Here is a 21,086-nt window from a genome sequence, read left to right as displayed (position 1 = left end):
AGCTTTTCTCTTTAGAGTGGAGGAGGATGAGAGGCGACTTAATAGAGGTTTATAAGATGAGGAGGGGGATAGACAGACTGGACGTTCAAAGACTATTTCCTCGGGTGGATGTAGCTGTTACTAGGGGGCATAACTATAAGGTTCATGGAGGGAGATATAGGAGGGATGTCCGAGGTAGGTTCTTTACTCAGAGAGTGGTTGGGGTGTGGAATGGACTGCCTGCTGTGATAGTGGAGTCGGACACTTTCGGAACTTTCAAGCGGTTATTGGATAGGCACATGGAGCACACTAGAATGATAGGGAGTGGGATAGCTTGATCTTGGTTTCGGACAAAGCTCGGCACAACATCGAGGGCCGAAGGGCCTGTACTGTTCTATGTTCTGTCCTCAGCCCATCTATTAGCTTTTCTCCAATCTATTAACCTAGTTTTCATCATATTTATGTCCTCTATCATCATCCAAAGCAGTCACTCTTGCTTAAATGTTCCCCTTTAATCTTGCTTTCCCCATCACTCCTTAACTGCTTGACTTTCTCAAAGTGGTACCTCTGGTGAGATCGATCCAGACCACAGTCGAAGTAATTTCTGTTTTTTTTTACCTTTCACATCAGGATACATTATTTCAGATATTCTAAAATGACCAAGTTGGAGATCATGTATCAACCGACTCAAAAATAGTTCTTCCCTGCAGCCATCAAACTTTTGAATGGACCTACCTTGCATTAAGTTGATCTTTCTCTACATCCTAACTATGACTATAACACTACATTCTGCACTCTCTCCTTTCCTTCTCTATGAGCGGTATGCTTTGTCTGTATAGGGTGCAAGAAGCAATATTTTTCGCTGTATCCTAATACATGTGACAATAATAAATCAAATCATTATAGATGGTTACAGCATAGAAGAAGGACATTCAGCCGCTCATGTATGTGCTGGCTCTTTGCAGGGCTCAGGGATCAGTGCTGGGCCCACTGTTACTTGTCATTTATATTAATGATTTGGATGAGAATATAGGGGGCATGGTTTGTAAGTTTGCAGATGACACCAAGATTGGTGGCATGATGGACAGTGAGGAAGGTTATCTCCAATTGCAGCGGGATCTTGATCAATTGGGCCAGTGGGCTGACGAATGGCAGATGGAGTTTAATTTAGACAAATGCGAGGTGCTGCATTTTGGTAGATTGAACCAGGGCAGGACTTACTCAGTTAATGGTAGGGCATTGGGGAGAGTTACAGAACAAAGAGATTATGGGGTACATGTTCATAGCTCCTTGAAAGTGGAGTCACAGGTGGACAGAGTGGTGAAGAAGGCATTCGGCATGCTTGGTTTCATCGGTCAGAACATTGAATACAGGAGTTGGGACATCTTGTTGAAGTTGTACAGGACATTGGTAAGGCCACACTTGGAATACTGTGTGCAATTCTGGTCACTATTATAGAAAGGATATTATTAAACTAGAAAGAGTGCAGAAAAGATTTACTAGGATGCTACCGGGACTTGATGGATTGAGGTTATAAGGAGAGGCTGAATAGACAGGGACATTTTTCTCTGGAGCATAGGAGGCTGAGGGGTGATCTTATAGAGGTCAATAAAATAATGAGGGGCATAGACAAGGTAGATAGTCAATACCTTTTCCCAAAGGTAGGGAAGTCTAAAACTAGACGGCATAGGTTTAAGGTGAGAGGGGAGAGATACAAAAGTGGTCAGAGCGGCAATTTTTTCACACACAGGGTGGTGAGTGTCTGGAACAAGCTGCCAGAGGTAGTAATAGAGGCGGGTACAATTTTATCTTTTAAAAAACATTTAGATAGTTACATGGGTACGATGGGTATAGAGGGATATGGGCCAAATGCAGGCAATTGGGATTAGGGATTTTTTTTTTAAAAAGGGCGGCATGGACAAATTGGGCCGAAGGGCCTGTTTCCATGCTGTAAACCTCTATGACTAATTCACGTAGAGCCACTCCTCTACCTTCTCCCTGAAGCCCTGCATGTTATTCCTTTTTCAGATATTCCAATTCCCTCTTGAATGCCTCAATTGAACCTGCCTCCAGCACACTATCAGGCAGGGCATTCCAGATCCTGACCACTCACTGCCTGAAAAGGTTTTTCCTGATGTCACCTTTGTTTTTCTGGCCAATTACCTTAATTCTGTGCCCTCTGGTTCCTGATCCTTCCATTACGGAAGCAGTTTCTCTCGATCTACCTAGATCCCTCATGATTTTGAATAACTGTATAAAATCTCCTCTCAACCTTCAAGGAAAACATTCTCCACTTCTCCAATCCATCTATCTTATCCCTGGAGCCAGAACCATTCTTGTGAATCTTATCTGCATTCTCGCTAATGCCTTCACATCCTTCCGAAAGTGTGATGTCTAGAACTGGATGCAATACTCCAGTTGAGGACAAACCAGTGATCTTTCCAGGTTTAATGTTACCTCTAAAGTGAAAGCAAAATACTGCGGATGTTGCGGGGGTGGGGGGGGATCTAAGATAGAAAATGCTGGAAAAACTTAGCAGGTCTGGCAGCTTCTGTGGAGTGAGAGAAACCGAGTTAACGTTTCGAGTCCAATATGACTCCTCTTCAGAATCCTGGAGAGTAAATTAGGTTTGAAGACTGTCAAACTGATTTAATTCTGTCTAACCTTCACTCAAGAGTTAGGATATCAAATTGTTGTTAATCCTATACGATCGCACCTCTCCCGAGAAGTCTACAGTAGACATTCGCAGAGCCCTGTACTCTGCAGTGTCTATTGTGCCTGCTACACTCGAGTGATTCTTTCCCATGCACGTTGAACTAAATTACTTAACTATCCAATCCAGGTACAATCACACTGGGACGCAATTTTTTGAGATTAAGAAGAATCGACCTTTAACCGGGTAAGTGGCAATAATCTGTTCAGTGTGTCATTGATAAACAACCCTTTGGTCAAAATTGTGCTGTTGGCATGTTGTAGCAAGCCTGTTGAAAGCACTAAAAGCAGCAAGTGACTGCCTCATAATTAATCAGTGGGAGCCAACCATAAGTTTCCTGTATACTTGAATTCGATTGAAGCAGTATAAAATGTCACTTTAAAAATTCAGAAGACAGTAGGAAATAGCCTTGTAACTAGTTTTATAAAAGAGAGCATTATACTGAGTGTGGGGGGGCAACAGGGAGAATGTTACAACTGAGAGCATTGTACTGAGGTTGTATTGTGTAACAAAGAGAGTGTTAAACCTCCAAGTGCATTGAGCTCATGAGTTTCTTTGTCAGATCCCATCTTCTCTTCTCTCCCTTAGCTGACCAGACAAAATTTCTCCTAAGGCTATTCCCAACCTCGCCCTGAACTCGTATCTATTGGTGTCAATAAAGTTTCTCCTCCACCTATCCTCATGCCTCCACCATGTTCATCTTATCCTTGAGACTTGCCTCCTCTTGCAATTTTATTGACATTCTAGGAGAGGCAGTGGTGCAGCAGTATTATTGCTGGATTCCCAGGATATTGCTCTGCGGACCAAGGCAGATGGTAGAATTTAAACTCAGTAAAACATCTGGAGTTAAAAGTGTAATGATGAAACCATTGGCGATTGTCGTAACAACCCATCTAATTCGCTAACGTCCCTTAGGGAAGGAAATCTGCCATCGCCACTTTGTCTGGCTTACATGTGACTCCGGCTGCACAGAAATGTGGTTGACTCTTACATGCCCTCTGAAATAGCCCAGCAAACCACTTGGTTGTACTCGATCACTACAAAATGAATAAACCAGATTGACCACTCAGCATCGACCCTCCACGGGACACTACCCCCTGACTGACCCGCTTACCTTACAAACCTGCCTTTCCTCTGGCTTCTCAAAATGGCTGGACCATTAAACTTATCTGCTTTACGGCATCCTCAAGTGTGACTTTCTTACCTCTAACTCAGCTGCTCTCTACACAAGGTCTCAGGGACCTGCTGCATTACACTGGTCTCCCTGGCCTGAGTCAGAATGTTGGTTGAGAAAGGAGTGGCTTCATTTCCAGGTAAGTAGGAGTGGAGTGGAGATCCACATTGCCACTCCGCATACGTTATGGGCCATTATGATTGTCTAAATGTTCTGCATACCATCTCTTTAATCATTGATTCTAACATTTTCTTCATGATGATGTTAGGTTAACGAATCAATAGTTTCCTGCATTCTGTCTGCCTCCTTTCTTGAATGGAGGTGTTACATTTGTACTTTTCCCATCTGGGATCTTTACAATGTCTCAGACATTTTGGAAGATTACATCCACTAACTCTGCAGCCACTTCTTGGGATGCAGGTCCAAGTGACTTGTCAGCCTTAAGTCCTATTAATATTCCCACTACTTTTTTTCTGCTGTTTGTTCTAAGTTTCTCTCTCCCTTTTGCCCCTCGATTTTCAACTATTTTTGGGATGCTTTTTGTATCTTCCACAGTGAAGATAGATATGAAATAATTGTTCAAAGCTTCTGTCATTTTCTAGTTTCCCATTAATTCCCCAATCTCACCCTCTTAAGGTACCAATGATCTCTTTAGCTGCTCATTTCCTTTTTGTATATTTGTAGGTTTTACTGCCTGTTCGTATATTTCGCTTGTTTGTCTTTTTTGTTTTTTTAGCAAAGATCTAACTTCCCAGCTAATGTTGTAATTGGGAATGCTGCTTGATTCTCCTGTGGATCAATTCACTTCACAGAATCCTAGAAACCCTACAGTCAGAAGGAGGCCAGTTGACCCATCGAGTCTACATCGACAACAATCCCACCTAGACCTTACCCCCACTACCCCACACATTTAGCCCACTAATCCCTCTAACCGACACATCCCAGGACACAAAGGGGCAATTTTGCATGGCCAATCAACCTAACCCGCACATCTTTGGACTGTGGGAGGAAACCGGAGCAGCCGGAGGAAACCCACGCAGACACAAGGAGAATGTGTAAACTCCACACAGACAGTGACCCAAGCCAGAAATCGAACCCAGGTCCTTGCAGCAGTGCTAACCACTGTGCCACCGTGCCGCCTGTACTTCTGTAATGAGCAACCCTGACTCTGTAAATCAGTTGCCTTGCTTTCTTTTGAGGAGAGGGAAAAGAATTGATTCTGATTTGCCTCAGAGTTTCAAGAATGCAAGGCCAGAGATCTCTTGGGCAGAAAGCCAAGAGAAGAAATTGGAGATAAAGTGATGTCAAACCCCAAATGGTATCATTTTGCAAAAGAGCACTTGCTCAAAATAATTTAAAATATTGAATTGATTTCAAAATCTTCGTTTCTTGTTTTACAGCCTGATGGATCTTGCACGAGAAATGATTAGAGAATCTCTACCAATAAAATGCTTGGAAGCTGTGATCCTAGGGATGTATCCTTTTCTTTATAGACAAACTGGACAAATAAGCTGCAGAAAAGTGGAATTTACTGCCCGCATCAGGACAGGCAGGACCTAGGTGGCCTCATGCAATTCAAGGCACAATCCTACTCAAAGCATAGACTGCAGGACAAAATCTCAGTCATCTACATTCCGCCCATGATAATGCTACCTGTGATAGGCTTTAGTGGGTCCCAGGCAACATCTTCCCTGGAAAGGAGAAACACGGTGCACAAAGGATTAGGAAAGATCTATGGTACCAGAGCAAAAAATAATAAGGTATTATGTGGGGTCAGCAAAGAGGAAATGCAAGATCTAATTCAAGTTTGCAGTGCATGTGTGTAAATGCACAAAATGTGGCAAATATATTTGGTGAGCTGCGGGAGCAGATAACCATATGGGAAGTGGTGATACTGGAACCCTGAAGCAGCTCAGCAATCCTTCCGCTATTCCCCACAGGGAAAAAAAGTGTGTATTTAAAGAAATGCTTAAAAGGATGAGGGGGGTAGATCTCGGTACTAGATTTACCAGGATGTTGCCTGGCATGGAGGGCATTAGCTATGAGGAGAGGTTGGAAAAACTTGGTTTCTTCTCACTGGAACGACGGAGGTTGAGGGGCAACCTGATAGAAGCCTCCAAGATAATGAGGGGCAGAGAGGATAGTCAGAAGCTTTTTCCCAGGGTGGAAGAGTCAATTACTAGGGGGCATAGGTTTAAGGTATGAGAGGCAAGGTTTAAAGGAGATGTACGAGGCAGATTTTTTACAGAGGGTGGAGAGAGAGGTTAGAACCATAGAAAATTACAGCTCAGAAACAGGCCTTTTGGCCCTTCTTGTCTGTGCCGAACCATTTTATGCCTAGTCCCACTGACCTGCACTTGGACCATATCCCTCCACACCCCTCTCATCCATCAACCCGTCCAAGTTTTTCTTAAATGTTAAAAGTGACCCCGCATTTACCGCTTTATCCGGCAGCTCATTCCACACTCCCACCACTCTCTGCGTGAAGAAGCCCCCCCTAATATTCCCTTTAAACTTTTCTCCTTTCACCCTTAACCCATGCCCTCTGGTTTTTTTTCTCCCCTAGCCTCAGCGGATAAAGCCTGCTTGCATTCACTCTATCTATACCCATCAAAATCTTATACACCTCTATCAAATCTCCCCTCAATCTTCTACGCTCCAGGGAATAAAGTCCCAACCTATTCAATCTCTCTCTGTAACTCAGCTTCTCAAGTCCCGGCAACATCCTTGTGAACCTTCTCTGCACTCTTTCAATCTTATTTACATCCTTCCTGTAACTAGGTGACCAAAACTGTACACAATACTCCAAATTCGGCCTCACCAATGCCTTATATAACCTTACCATAACACTCCAACTTTTATACTCGATACTCCGATTTATAAAGGCCAATGTACCAAAGGCACTCTTTACGACCCTATCCACCTGTGACGTCACTTTTAGGGAATTCTGTACCTGTATTCCCAGATCCCTCTGTTCAACTGCACTCTTCAGAGTCCTACCATTTACCCTGTACGTTCTTCTTTGGTTTGTCCTTTCAAAGTGCAATATCTCACACTTGTCTGCGTTAAATTCCATTTGCCATTTTTCAGCCCATTTTTCTAGTTGGTCCAAATCCCTCTGCAAGCATTGAAAACCTTCCTCACTGTCCACTACACCTCCAATCTTTGTATCATCAGCAAACTTGCTGATCCAATTTACCACATTATCATCCAGATCATTGATATAGATGACAAACAACAATGGACCCAACACCGATCCCTGCGGCACACCACTAGTCACAGGCCTCCACTCAGAGAAGCAATCCTCCACAACCACTCTCTGGCTTCTTCCATTGAGCCAGTGTCTTATCCAATTTACTACCTCCCCATGTATACCTAGCGACTGAACCTTCCTAACTAACCTCCCATGAGGGACCTTGTCAAAGGCCTTGCTGAAATCCAGGTAGACAACATCCACCGCCTTCCCTTCATCCACTTTCCTGGTAACCTCCTCGAAAAACTCTAATAGATTGGTCAAACATGACCTACCACGCACAAAGCCATGTTGACTCTCCCTAATAAGTCCCTGTCTATCCAAATATTTGTAGATCCTATCCCTTATCACACCTTCCAATAACTTGCCCACCACCGACGTCAAACTTACTGGCCGATAATTTCCCGGATTTCTTTTGGAACCTTTTTTAAACAACGGAACAACATGAGCCACCCTCCAATCATCCGGCACCTCCCCCGTGAATACTGACATTTTAAATATGTCTGCCAGGGCCCCTGCAAGTTCAACACTAGCTTCCCTCGAGGTCCGTGGGAATACCCTGTCCGGTCCTGGGGATTTATCCACTCTGATTTGCCTCAAGACAGCGAGCACCTCCTCCCCTTTAATCTGTAAAGGTTCCATGACCTTCCTACCTGTTTGCCCTATTTCCGTAGACTCCATGCCCGTTTCCTCAGTAAATACGGATGCAAAAAAACCATTTAGTATCTCCCCCATCTCTTTTGGTTCCATACACAGTGTACCACTCTGGTCTTCAAGAGGACCAATTTTATCCCTTACTATCCTTTTGCTCCTAACATACCTATAGAAGCTCTTTGGATTTTCCTTCACTCTGTCTGCCAAAGCAACCTCATGTCTTCTTTTAGCCCTCCTGATTTCCCTCTTAAGTAGCTTCTTGCACTTTTTATACTCCTCGAGCATCTGATGTGTTCCTTGCTGCCTGTACATTTCATACAACTCTCTCTTCCTCTTAATCACTGTTACAATCTCCCTCGAGAACCAAGGTTCCTTATTCCTATTTACTTTGCCTTTAATCCTGACAGGAACATACAAACTCTGCACTCTCAAAATTTCGCCTTTGAAGGCCTCCCGCTTTCCATTTACATCCTTACCAGAGAACAGCCTGTGCCAATCCACACTTCCCAGATCCCTTCTCATTTCATCAAATTTGGCCTTTTTCCAGTTCAGAACTTCAACCAGAGGACCAGATCTATCCTTATCCACGATCAGGTTGAAACTAATGGCATTATGATCACTGGATCAAGTGAAGGGACAGAACCTGATTACAGCTATGAAACAACAGAGATTCCATTACACTCCTGGATGTATTCTATGGACCAGCAACTGAGGGAATCCTCAACATTGACTCTGGATGTCGCATGACATCAGGTCAAACGTGGGCAAGAACACCTCCTGCTGAGTGGCTCAGTGAACATTGCCCCCCCACCACTGCCAACATTACTTCTCAATGCTGATCAGGCAGTGAATGCCTTTGACTGAGGGATGCCCCCTGAAAGCCTGTAAGCATACCCACTGGTTTACTTTTTATGTTCCCAAATAGAGAGCCCCAACTCACAGGCAAGATGGGGAGGCCATCCATGAGTCCTCTCCTGCAGGCTTAACTGACGTGGAGGCAGGAAAGTGGCGAGGTCCCTACCCATCACCGTCCCGACTGATTAAACGTGCCCTGCCACCAAACTCACTACTGGAAAGGTCTTTAAATTCCACCCTCCATGTCCTGAAGCTCTGGTGAAGGCCGGTCATGTATTTTCCTTCATGTTTGTGGTCAGTTACCTCACCAACAGTATGCCTGGAGTAGAGAGATTTCCCATCAGCTTCAAAACTCAATTCTCAGGGAATTATTTCCGCCACATAGTGCTCGGAATCCACTACGCTGGACGCTTTGGAACGTTGGGCATGAGTCGACGTGAGGACCTGATGTTCAAACCGCCCATGTGCAGGACTTTAATTGACCTCATCTTAGAGTTTGAGAGTTCCTACAGAAAGTGCTGGCACACACTGAAGAAAGTCAAGATTGGACAGTATGTGTCCCATGACCCCCACAGTGTGGAGCAGATCGAGTGGAAACATTCAGTTCTTGATATAGAGAAGCTGAGCCGTGAGGAGCTGCGGAAAGAACTGGAGAGGCACACCCGGGACATGCGGCTAAAGGTAAGGTAGTGGCTGAGAATCCTTGTGCTGTCCACTGTGGGAGAAGTAGAGTAAAGTAATCTTCAGGGTATTGGAGAACAGTATTGTAAGGAAGTAAGTGTGGATCCCCAGCCTTCAAGTGGTCAGGAGATACTGTATAACTCTGAAGAAGCTGATTAATGTTAACAGAGAGAGAATAAGGTCTAAAATACTTTGATGATAGAACATAGAAAAGCTACAGCACAAACAGGCCCTTCGGCCCACAAGTTGCGCCGAACATGTCCCTACCTACTAGGCTTACCTATAACCCTCTATCTTACTAACTTCCATGAACTTAGCCAAAAGTCTCTTAAAAGACCCAATCGAATCAGCCTCCACCACCACTACCGGCAGCCGATTCCACGCACCCACCACCCTCTGAGTGAAAAACTTACCCCTAACATCTCCTCTGCACCTACTCCCCAGCACCCTAAACCTGTGATCTCTTGTGGCAACCATTACAGCCCTGGGTAAAAGCCTCTGAGAATCCACTCTATCAATACCCCTCAACATCTTATACACCTCTATCTGATCACCCTTCATCCTTCGCCTCTCCAAGGAGAAAAGACCTAGCTCTCTCAACCTATCCTCATAAGGCATGCCACCTAATCCAGGCAACATCCTTGTAAATCTCCTCTGCACCCTTTCTATGGCTTCCACATCCTTTCTGTAATGAGGCGACCAGAACTGGGCACTGTACCCCAGGTGGGGTCTGACCAGGGTCCTATTCAGCTGCAGCATTATCTCCCGATTTCTAAACTCAATTCCTCTATTGATGAAGGCCAGTATTCCATACGCCTTCTTAAGCACAGCCTCCACCTGCGACGCTGTTTTGAGCGTCCTCTGAACCCGGACCCCAAGATCCTTCTGATCTTCCACACTGCCAAGCGTCTTACCCTTAATATTATATTCTTTCATCCTATTCGACCTGCCAAAATGAACCACCACACACTTATCTGGGTTGAAGTCCATCTGCCACTTCTCCGCCCAGTCTTGCATCTTATCTATGTCTCGTTGCAACTGCTGACATCCCTCTACACTATCCACAACACCTCCAACCTTTGTGTCTTCAGCAAACTTGCCAACCCATCCTTCCACGTCCTCATCCAGGTCATTTATAAAAATCACAAAGAGCAAGGGTCCCAGAACAGATCCCTGGGGCACTCCACTGGTGACCGACCTCCATGCTGAAAAAGTCCCATCTACAACCACTCTTTGCCTCCTGTGGGCAAGCCAGTTCTGAATCCACAAAGCAATGTCCCCTTGTATCCCATGCCCCTTCACTTTCTCAATGAGCCTTGCATGGGGCACCTTATCAAACGCCTTGCTGAAATCCATATAAACCACATCTACTGCTCTTCCCTCGTCTGTCTAGTTACATCTTCAAAAAATTCAATTAGGCTCATAAGGCATGATCTGCCTTGGACAAAGCCGTGCTGGCTATTTCTGATCATGCTATTCCTCTCCAGATGTTCATAAATCCTGCCTCTCAGGATCTTATCCATCAACTTACCAACCACTGAGGTTCGACTCACCGGTCTATAATTTCCCGGGCTATCTCTTCTTCCTTTCTTGAATAATGGAACTACATCCCCAATCCTCCGGAACCTCTCCTGTCTCCATTGATGACGCAAAGATCATCGCCAGAGGCTCAGCAATCTCTTCCCTCGCCTCCCACAGTAACCTGGGGTACATCCCATCCGGTCCCGGCGATTTATCTAACTTGATGCTTTTCAAAAGCTCCAACACATCCTCTTTCCTAATGTCCACATGCTCATGATGTTTATTGATTTGGTTTCATAGTTAGAGATATTGCTGTTTGCTGGGCATACTTAGTGGAAGAAGTCAAGGGGCAAATTGCCTCAATCAGGCTGAGACATCACTTTGGGGAGAGAGTTTAGAACCTGAGAGAGAAAAGTGGTGCCCATACCTGCTTGGGGGTGATCACTGCCAGAATTTAAAATAGCTCCAAGTTCCTTTGTCAGCCTGGAAAATCAATGAGCCAGTTTCATTGTACAAAGATGTATTGTGGTTTTTTTTTTCTCCCCAACCCCTGTCCCCTGCCCAATTGCTGCAGGTGATGAAGGGAGCAGCTGTGCCATCATCCCCCACCCGCGAGAGGAAGAAGGACTCGTCATCACCCCATCGCAGTCAGTCAAGCCCACATCGCAGGAATGGCCGCAGTGAGAGACGGTAAGAGCCATAGGCCAGCTGCAGGGGAGCAGGCCTGTCCAATTAACCTGTCAATTGAATGCAATCTGCTATTAACCTCTCAATCTGTACTCTGAAACCTGTGTGTCCTGCAGCATTTTATGATGTGTCCCTGTACTCCTAATCAAACACATGCTGTGCCTTGGTCTCCAGGGTCACTCTTACCGAGCAAAGAATGTTTTGTTTCCATGGTAATTCTCTTTTCACAAATTACTCGTGTGTCTATTTATTCACAACTCTACACCAGTCACCTGTTACTCCATCATCATGCAGAGTATCTGTAGAATTGCAATAGGGAATAACAAAAAGAATTGTATAATTTTAACTCTCTCACATGTTATAACCAATTGCCAGCCAATCAAACTTGTGCTTCCAATGAACAAGATAGACAGATGGTCAACCCTGCGCGCAGAAACCTGATCCGATGAGAACAGTGAGTTTAAGTCACAAGGGAAAGGCCAAGATGTGTTTATGGCTGCAGGCAATGATTGTATTTTCAGGAGCTCCTCATTGCCCAGTTTCATCAGCCAAAATTGTTTCAATGCCAATCGCTATCAGTGAATCTTTCCGAGGCATAACCATACATCCAGTGTAACAACTATCTCCAAATTCAGCACTGACATGAGGAGCGAGCTACAACATTCTTGAAAATTGGTGAGACACTAGAACTCCTTGATAATTCTTCTCTTGATTTGTGGAAATGTGATGACTATACTCGGATGCATGCCCTAGAGTGCCAGAGTATTGGGGAAATCAGCACGACCCCTTTACTCAGATACAAAGCTCTGAGTACTCAAAGCGCCTATCCTCCCTCTTAAATTAATCTTTCACAGTCCTCTGCCCTGTATTCAATCAAGACACCAGATTTTTACCAAAACCAATCATTTGGTTCTTTATTTCTCCCTCTCTGATTTCTTCCCTTTATTCCTCCAACTCTCTCCACTCCCCTTTCCCCTCTCTTTCTCCCCCCACAGTAAAACCCACCTAATTCACAAATGTCCTTTGGGGAAGGAAATCTGCTGTGCATACCCAGTCTGGCCTACATCTGCCTCAGAGCCACAGCAATGTGATTGACTTTTAATTGCCTTCTGAAATGGCCTAGCAAACTACAGAGCTGTATTAAAGCTAATGTAAGAGCAATTCAAAACAGGGACTAAATGCTTGCCTTGCACACCGAGTAAATAATTTGCCTGTTTCCATGGTCTACGTCAGGGGTCTCCAAACTTTTCAGTACGAGGACCACATTTTACACATTTCCAGGGGCCAAAGAAAAAAAATTAGTTTTATAAATGAATGAATAAAATTTAAATGAATGAATAAGTTTTATTTGGATCATCTTTGTAATCAGCATGATATGATTCAGAACAAAAGAGAAATGTGACGACTACAAAGAAACAATGCCGTGCTTACACTGAGAAATGATATATAAGGAGTAAAAATGTCATGCATTAGCAAATACTGACAAAATAATCAATTACTTAATTGCAGATGAGAAAAGCAGGCTATTCATTTTTTAATTAGTTTTATTTACTGAAATTGAACAAATGTTTACTTGAAATGAGAATTTGTCCAATTTTGTGGCACACGATGAGAAAGATAAACACGCCCCAAAAAAGAACTTCAGTGAAACAAAGCAAAGAAATTCAAAATAAACTTGAACCATTAATAAAGGTCAAACAAAAATAAATTCAGTCTGCACCTTTCTACACAACTCTGGCAATTGGAGTTTTCAATCGTAACCAACAAATCATGAAGTTTTGCACAAGATTAATGGGAATGATGGAACTGCTTTTTTAATTTCAAAATATTGCTGAACTGAGGTTTCAAGCTTGAGGAGCCAATTATTAGAATGGACTTCAAATGCTCATCAGATAAATTTGCTCGATATTTGGACTTGACATACTTCATTTTTGAAAATGTTTGTTCACACAGGTACGTTGTACCAAAACCTGATACAAATCCACAAGCAAATCGCTTCAAATTTGGAAACTGATCAGGTTACAAAGATTTATAAAATTGGATCAGATTTCCTTCTTTATACTTGTCTTTCAGCATGTCATCTGATTGGAGATCAATAATTTCCATTTGAAACTGACTTGGGAGCGTTTCAACATTGCAGCCAAATGTATTTTGAAACAGCTTTATTCCATCTGTGTTTGCATCAAGAAAGTGTTCCTGAAATTGTTTTTTGCAAGTCCTTAATGATTTCTGTTACAAATGAAGAAGGAAATTCTGCTTCACTTTCTTCATGAAATTTTTCACAACATGGAAAATGAACCAAGTTATGAACTTTCAGCTGTCCTTGAAATAGCATCAGTTTTGCCCTGGATGCCTTGACATGCGCGAATAGATCACAAATCAAATTTGTTTCACCTTGCAACTTCAGACTCAATTGATTCATATGGCCTGTCACGTCTGCAAAAAATGCCAATTTCCAAAGCCAGTCAGTGTTTGATAAAAGTGGTTCGGTTTAAATCACGGGTAGATAGTTTTCTGATCGATAAGGGAATTATGGGATATGGGGAACAGGCGGGTAAGTGGAACTGATTCGCTTCAGATCAGCCATGATCTTGTTGAATGGTGGGGCAGGCTCGAAGGGCCAGATGGCCTACTCCTGCTCCTATTTCTTATGTTCTTATGGGTCCCCCCATGCCGACACTATAGTTAAGAAAGCCCACCAATGCCTCTACTTTCTCTGAAGACTAAGGAAATGTGGCATGTCAGCTACGACTCTCTCCAACTTTTACAGATGCACCATAGAAAGCATTCTTTCTGGTTGTATCACAGCTTGGTATGGCTCCTGCTCTGTCCAAGACTGCAAGAAACTACAAAAGATTGTGAATGTAGCCCAATCCATCACGCAAACCAGCCTCCCATCCATTGACTCTGTCTACACTTGCCGCTGCCTCAGAAAAGCAGCCAGCATAATTAAGGACCCCACGCACCCCGGGCATTCTCTCTTCCACCTTCTTCCTTTGGGAAAAAGATACAAAAGTCTGAGGTCTTGTACCAGCCGACTTAAGAACAGCTTCTTCCCTGCTGCTGTCAGAGTTTTGAATGGACTTGCCTTGCATTGTGTTGATCTTTCTCGACACCCTAGCTATGACTGTAACACTACATTCTGCACTCTCTCGTTTTCTTCACTATGAACGGTATGCTTTGTCTGTATAGCGCGCAAGAAACAATATTTTTCACTGTTAATACATGTGACAATAATAAATCAAATCAAAGGCATAGAGCCATAGAGGTTTACAGCATGGAAACAGGCCCTTTGGCCCAACTTGTCCATACTGCCCTTTTATTTAAAAACCCCTGAGCTAATCCCAGTTGCCCATATCCCTCTATATCCATCGTACCCATGTAACTATCTAAATGCTTTTTAAAAGACAGAATTGTACCCGCCTCTATTACTACCTCTGGCAGCTTGTTCCAGACACTCACCACCCTCTGTGAAAAAACTTCCCCTCTGGACACCTTTGTATCTCACCCCTCTCACCTTGAACCTATGCCCTCTAGTTTTAGACTCCCCTACCTTTGGGAAAAGATATTGACTATCTAGCTGATCTATGCCCCTCGTTATTTTATAGACCTCTATAAGGTCACCCCTCGGCCTCCAATGCTCCAGAGAAAAAAGTCCCAGTCTATCCAGCCTCTCCTTATAACTCAATCCATCAAGTCCCAATAGCACCCTAGTAAATCTTTTCTGCACTCTTTCTAGTTTAATAATTTCCTTTCCATAATAGGGTGACCAGAATTGCACACCAATGTTCCAAGTGTGGCCTTACCAATGTCTTGTACAACTTCAACAAGACATTCCAACTTCTGTATTCAATGTTCTGACTGATGAAACCAAGCATGCCGAATGCCTTCCTCACCACTCTGTCCACCTGTGACTCCACTTTCAAGCAGCTATGAACATGTACCCCTAGATCTCTTTGTTCTGTGACTCTCCCCAATGCCCTACCATTAACTGAGTAAGTCCTGCCCTGGTTCAATCTACCAAAATGCATCACCTTGCATCACGCTGGCAGCACTGGGCATCCTGAGATCAGTGCGCTGTTTATTAAAGGGAACCCAATCGCCAATGAAACCTTCGCCCCCACACACCCATGTACTCGGAGACACCCCCCCCCCCTCAAACACATGCAAGGAGATAAGGTGGGAAAGCCCTTTAATCAGATGTTAATGTATTGAAATAAGTATCCTGACCTTTTTGAGCAAGAACCTCGTTATGCAGCCGTCAAGAGGTGGAGAAATCAGAAAACAAAATCTCGCTGATGAGATTCTCGTTTTCAGACTCTTGCAATATTTTATGCTCATGTAAAACTGTGATGACAATAGTGATAAAATTAGTGATAACGGCATTTATTCATTTACTCATGCGTACTTGGAGTAAGGTCTTTACTATTGCTTCTTATTTATTAATTCCTATTGTTTTCCAAGCAGTTTCTTGATCTACTACACATTATATATTGCAGTTTGGGTAAATAATTGAATATTGGTTTCTTTTGGATTGCTTTTTTCAAGCTGGAATGTTTCTAATCAGTTAAGATCACAGCCAACATGTTGCTCTTCAGAAATTCTCAGTTGCACTTGCTTTACAGATTGTGTGAAAGATTTGAACGTGAGCTTTGATATATGATGTGAGCAATCACCATACATCACTGTGGCTAAATAGATGAAACCACAGCCTTCAGCATTCACCTGTTACAAACGCTCCTTCATCAGAATTAACATTCACTTTTATGACCTGGGTTTTTGATGTGCAAACCAACAGTTCTGGCTGTATCTACAAAATAATTTGTCTTTCTTTATAGATCTTTATTTTTATTAATTAACAGACGGCACCTGCAAAGTCTGTATTCCAAGTTCTCTGCAGGTCCATCTTGGGGCCTTTTTTGAAGTTGTTTCTCCGCAGTTGTTGTCAGACCCGATGAAATGTTCCAGCATTTTCTGATTTTTGTTTTAATATTCTGTGGAATTTAGCTAAGGGGTCATTTAAAATTTTTGAAGTATTAAAGGGAACTGAAAGAAACTATTTCTGCTGCTTGGGGAGTCTAGGATTGGGACGTTGACTAAAAATTAGAGTCAAACCTTTCAGAGGTGAAATTGGGAAACACTCAGTTTTCTATCCCAAGCAGCAAGTAATGTTTGATCAGTTGATAGTTAACCAAAGATATGAAGAATAGAAAAGCAGAATATTTTTGAATGGTGTGAAGCTTAAAAGTGTTGATGTTCAAAGAAATGTGGGTGTTTTTTTTTAACAAGGATTGGTGAAAGTTGATATGCAGGTACAGCAATCAATTAGGAAAGCAATTGGCATGTTGGCCTTTACTTCAAGGGGATTGGAGTACAGGAAGAAAGTAGTCTTGCTACAACTGGTACAGGGTTTTAGTGAGACCACACCTAAAATACTGTGTGAAGTTTTGGTCTCCACATTTAAGAGAGGATAGATTTGTATTGGTGGTGATATAGCAAAGGTTCACGCAATGGGTCTCTGGGATGAGTGGGTTGGCCTATGATGAAAAGTTAAATAAATTGGGCCTGTATTCTCCAGGGTTTAGAAGAATGAGAAGTGATCCCATTGGAGCCTATGAAAGTCGGAGAGGGCTTGATAGATTAGACGCTGAGAGATTGTTTCTGACAGTTGGAGAGTGTAAAACACGGGGAGCACAGTCTCAGGCTAAAGGGCCAATCATTTAGGACTGAGATAAGGAGAAATTACTTCACTTGAAGGGCTTTGAACCTTTGGAATTCTCTATCCCAGGGGGTTGTGGATACTCTATCATTGAATACATTTAAGGCTGGAATAGACAAACCTTTGGTCTCAGGAAATTAAGGGATTTTTTAAAATGAAGTTTACTTATTATTATCACAAGTAGGCTTGCATTAACACTGCAATGAAGTTACTGTGAATATCCCCTATTCACCACACTCCAGCGCCTGTTCGGGTAGACTTAGCATGGCCAATGCACCTAACCAGCACGTCTTTCAGACTGAGAGGAAACCCACGCAGACACGGGGAGAACGTGCAGACTCCACACAGACAGACATTCCAAACCGGAAATTGAACCCGGGTCCCTGGCACTGTGAGGCAGCAGTGCTAACCACTGTGCCACCGTGCTGCCCTTGAGTGGGCGGGAAAATTGAATTAAGGCCAAGATCAGCCATGATCATATCGAATGGTGTAACAGACTCGAACAGTCTAGTGATCTATTGCTGCTCCTATTTCTTGTGTTAAGGAGTATGGAACAAAGACGGATTGTATCGAGTTAGTTTGCAGGTCAGCAATGAATGGCAGAACAGGCTCAAGGGACTAAACATTTCCAACTGTCCCAATGTTCAAACTGGGGAATGTTTGTGTTCTTACAGTCTTTATGAAAGATGTTTGTATTTCAGTAACTGTATATAGTCTCTCTTGAGCCATTAACCTCCTTCCTGAACTTTGTGCCTTTTTCCTTACCCAGATCTTCAGGAGAGAAGAAAACAACAGAACAAAAGAACCTCAATGATGTGGGCTACCAGATACGTGTGTGAACAATCCACTGTGGGGTCCACGTATGACCAATCCACCATTCTCTTTGCAGAGACTTCAATCCATGAAAAGGACCTTCCATGCACTGAACTGAACTCTCAGAATAAGAATGAAGGATGCCGTATAGTATTTCAAAGTAGCGGTCAGCAGTATTAAATTAATTGTGACTTTTTACATTTTTATTTCTATATATTTTCTCTAATATGTTTGAAGATAGTTCGTTTCAGTTGGGCTGAGAGCTGAAGGGTAAGACTTTTGATAAGTTATCCCATTTCTTTGGGAGTGGTTGAAAACCCTTGGACAGTAGAGTTTATAAATCAATGTTATAAGATCCTCCAAAGGGGAGCAATGATTCACCTTCACTGATACTGAGCCATAGAGACCAGGAAAATCCCAAACTCTATCCCTAGTCAATGTGGATCTCAGCCAGGGATGCAGTCAGTTTGCCACAATTGCCCACAGCCCAGGATGGGAAGAATCCGCTTGGACTTCCATTCCTGATCACAGTCCAGTGACCCCAGCGTGTGGGTGTTGGGTGAGGGTAGTGTTGGGTTCTGTCCCTTACAATCAAAAACCCTGCCAATATTCACTGCGGAACAATTACACATGAGGATTGGCCACTGCAGTGAGGTACCAGCAAATGACCAATGCCTGTGGAAACCATATCTCAGCAAACCTGTGTCACATGACTCCATATACAACACAGTCCTACTCTCAAAGTGGTCAAATTTAAATCTAGATGTGCCTCCACTGCCCTCCCCTCCCTGAAATCAGAAATTCTCGGTGTCCATTGCTTTGCAGCAGCAGCAGCAATCAGTCACCGGCTGAGAAGCAGTTGGTGATCTCACTTGTCATGTTCCTACATCACAATGATTCAAATTACACTGACCTCTCACAAGAGGGAAACATATTTATTAACCTGTCCAACTTAGTGGGCGGTAATAGCACGTTCCTCATAAGGTATTGCAGCTTGACTCCCAAGTTGTCACCCACTAAGTACTGATTGGGTGGGGAGTGGGACTTTTGTTAAATTGCACAGACTCTATATTCTGTTCCATTTCACTGGACAATCCCATGTGCTGCTCTTGCCTCGCAAGAGGAGAATTTATTCATTGCCCCACCCTACCCCAGTAGGTAAGTAATGCGGCGGTCTGGTGCCACATTGAAAGTTCACTGGTACCCCTCGGCGTTGAGGTTTGTCCCTCGGGTCTGCATGTATTGTTAATGTTGGGCAGATGATGACTGTTCACTCCCGATGATTAGTCTCTGCCTGGTTTCTGTGATTCTGTAAAACCCTTCAGGATTTACATTTCTGAAGCAGGTTCCGATATTGGTTTTTCACTTGTGATGGAACTCAAAATAATTCAATTTTATTTATAATTTTTCATATTTGAAGAAAATCGTTTTATGTTTTAAAAGTAACTTTCTGAAACTCTCTCATGTGTAGCTGTTGACCACTTGAATTTCTATTTTATTTCACAGGTGATTTTTATTTTTCATATTGATAATCTCCCTTTCTTTCGTTTTTTCTTCTTTGCCCTTTCTACGCTTTCTTACTTAAAATGTGAGTAATATGCTGCAGTTTAAAATATTTTAGGAATTTGGAAATTCTGAGCTCAGCAATCCCACCACTTTTTAACCCTAACCCTAATTCCCCCCCCATCCAAATTCTTGCAATTCTCCCTCCAGCAAATCATCTAATTGTTTCTTAAACCCATTCCTGTTTTCTGGGAGTGCTGAACAGGACAGAGAATGCTTTAACCTCAAAACCAAACCAGTTTGAGATCCTTCTTTCACTCGGTTTGACCCTTGTCTGAAGAATATCTTTAGAGGGTGAATAGTTGGATAGTTTGAATGGTGCAGCGTTTAAAGAGAGATCTATGACACAACACTGAGAACACTGTGCCCTGTCTGTGTATTAAAATCTAACAAGCATTCTGATCTCTTGATGCCTTTTATCCCTTTTGTTCCCATCAATATTGGAATCTGCTGTATTGGTTGTCTGGTTCACTTGTGACATTACTCACATCAGGACTTTAATTAGAATAGCATATTTAAAATTGGAGGATAGAAGTTTGGTTTTAATTTGATTAGATTTTAATATGTTGAAAACTATAGGACTGACTGAGTTTATTTCTTAAAAGGCCAAATTAAAAACTGGAGCTGGAGGAAGGATCATGAAAATCTCAGCAAGGATACAGAAAATAAAATCATAAGATATGAAGACAGTACTTTGAGTGATTCATAGGAAGCTGTTTCCACTCTGAAAACTATTGTGGGTGGAATTTATTGCCTCCTGAATGATGCGTTTTGATGGTGGGGGGGTTGGGAGTTTAAACAGACAGGAGAATGGCGGGTGTGGTCCCTGCCTCTTCCTCACCTCCATCCAATTGGGTCCAGCAGGAAGCCCCATTGGTCAACTTCCTGCCTTGCCACCAGTTAGGGCCCTTAAGCAGATAATTAATGTTCATCTAAGAGCCTCATCCCTCCACCACTGGTGCTATTATTATATGTGCGGAACATGACAAATGATTTATGTTTGGGGGTTCCTCGGTGCGGGGGGGGGGGGGGTCATCTCATTCAAATGCACAGTGTCTAATTGAGGGACCAAATATCAGTGGGGGGGGGGGTGTCTTAAACTGAGAGCCACACCCTGCTTGCTGGTGACCCCTCTCACCCCACTCCCACCATCATTCACTTGTGGCCTGGGGTCGTACGATGATGCTTGGCCTCAGGTGGATAACATACCGGCAGCGGCCGCTGCCTGTCTGGTGATGTTGCCGATCAGTAGAGTTGCTGGGCCTCTGGCTGGCGGATCCTGGCAGGCAGGAAACCCGCCCTCCACACAGAGTCCTACCACTGCCCAGATAAATGCTTCAGTTACTCAGCCGACCTTCCAGCACGGGGCTCCTGCCAGATCTCTGGCTGGAGAACGAGATCCCTGGCACCTCCACCCAGCGACTAGTCTGAAAACACTTTAAAAATCACGAGTTCAGGCCTCAATTCCTCAACA

General features: G+C 43.3%; 1 protein-coding gene across 1 annotated transcript in view; it reads left to right on the top strand.

Annotated features, from left to right (window-relative positions):
• Positions 1-20,568, top strand: part of vash1 (vasohibin 1) — a 32,404-nt gene extending 11,836 nt beyond the window's left edge. Inside the window, exons 3-7 of the mRNA XM_078234558.1 lie at positions 2,822-2,878; positions 5,267-5,341; positions 8,928-9,309; positions 11,405-11,520; positions 18,006-20,568. Of these exons, the coding sequence (XP_078090684.1) occupies positions 2,822-2,878; positions 5,267-5,341; positions 8,928-9,309; positions 11,405-11,520; positions 18,006-18,075 (700 nt within the window). The 3' untranslated portion in view covers positions 18,076-20,568. The remainder of the gene's footprint in view (positions 1-2,821; positions 2,879-5,266; positions 5,342-8,927; positions 9,310-11,404; positions 11,521-18,005) is intronic.
• The last annotated feature ends 518 nt before the right edge of the window (positions 20,569-21,086 follow it).

The sequence above is a fragment of the Mustelus asterias genome, chromosome 18 (assembly GCF_964213995.1).
Source record: "Mustelus asterias chromosome 18, sMusAst1.hap1.1, whole genome shotgun sequence".
Lineage (NCBI taxonomy): Eukaryota > Metazoa > Chordata > Chondrichthyes > Carcharhiniformes > Triakidae > Mustelus > Mustelus asterias.
The sequence above is the reverse complement of the archived record's forward strand: the minus strand, read 5'-3'. Positions and strand labels throughout refer to the sequence as shown.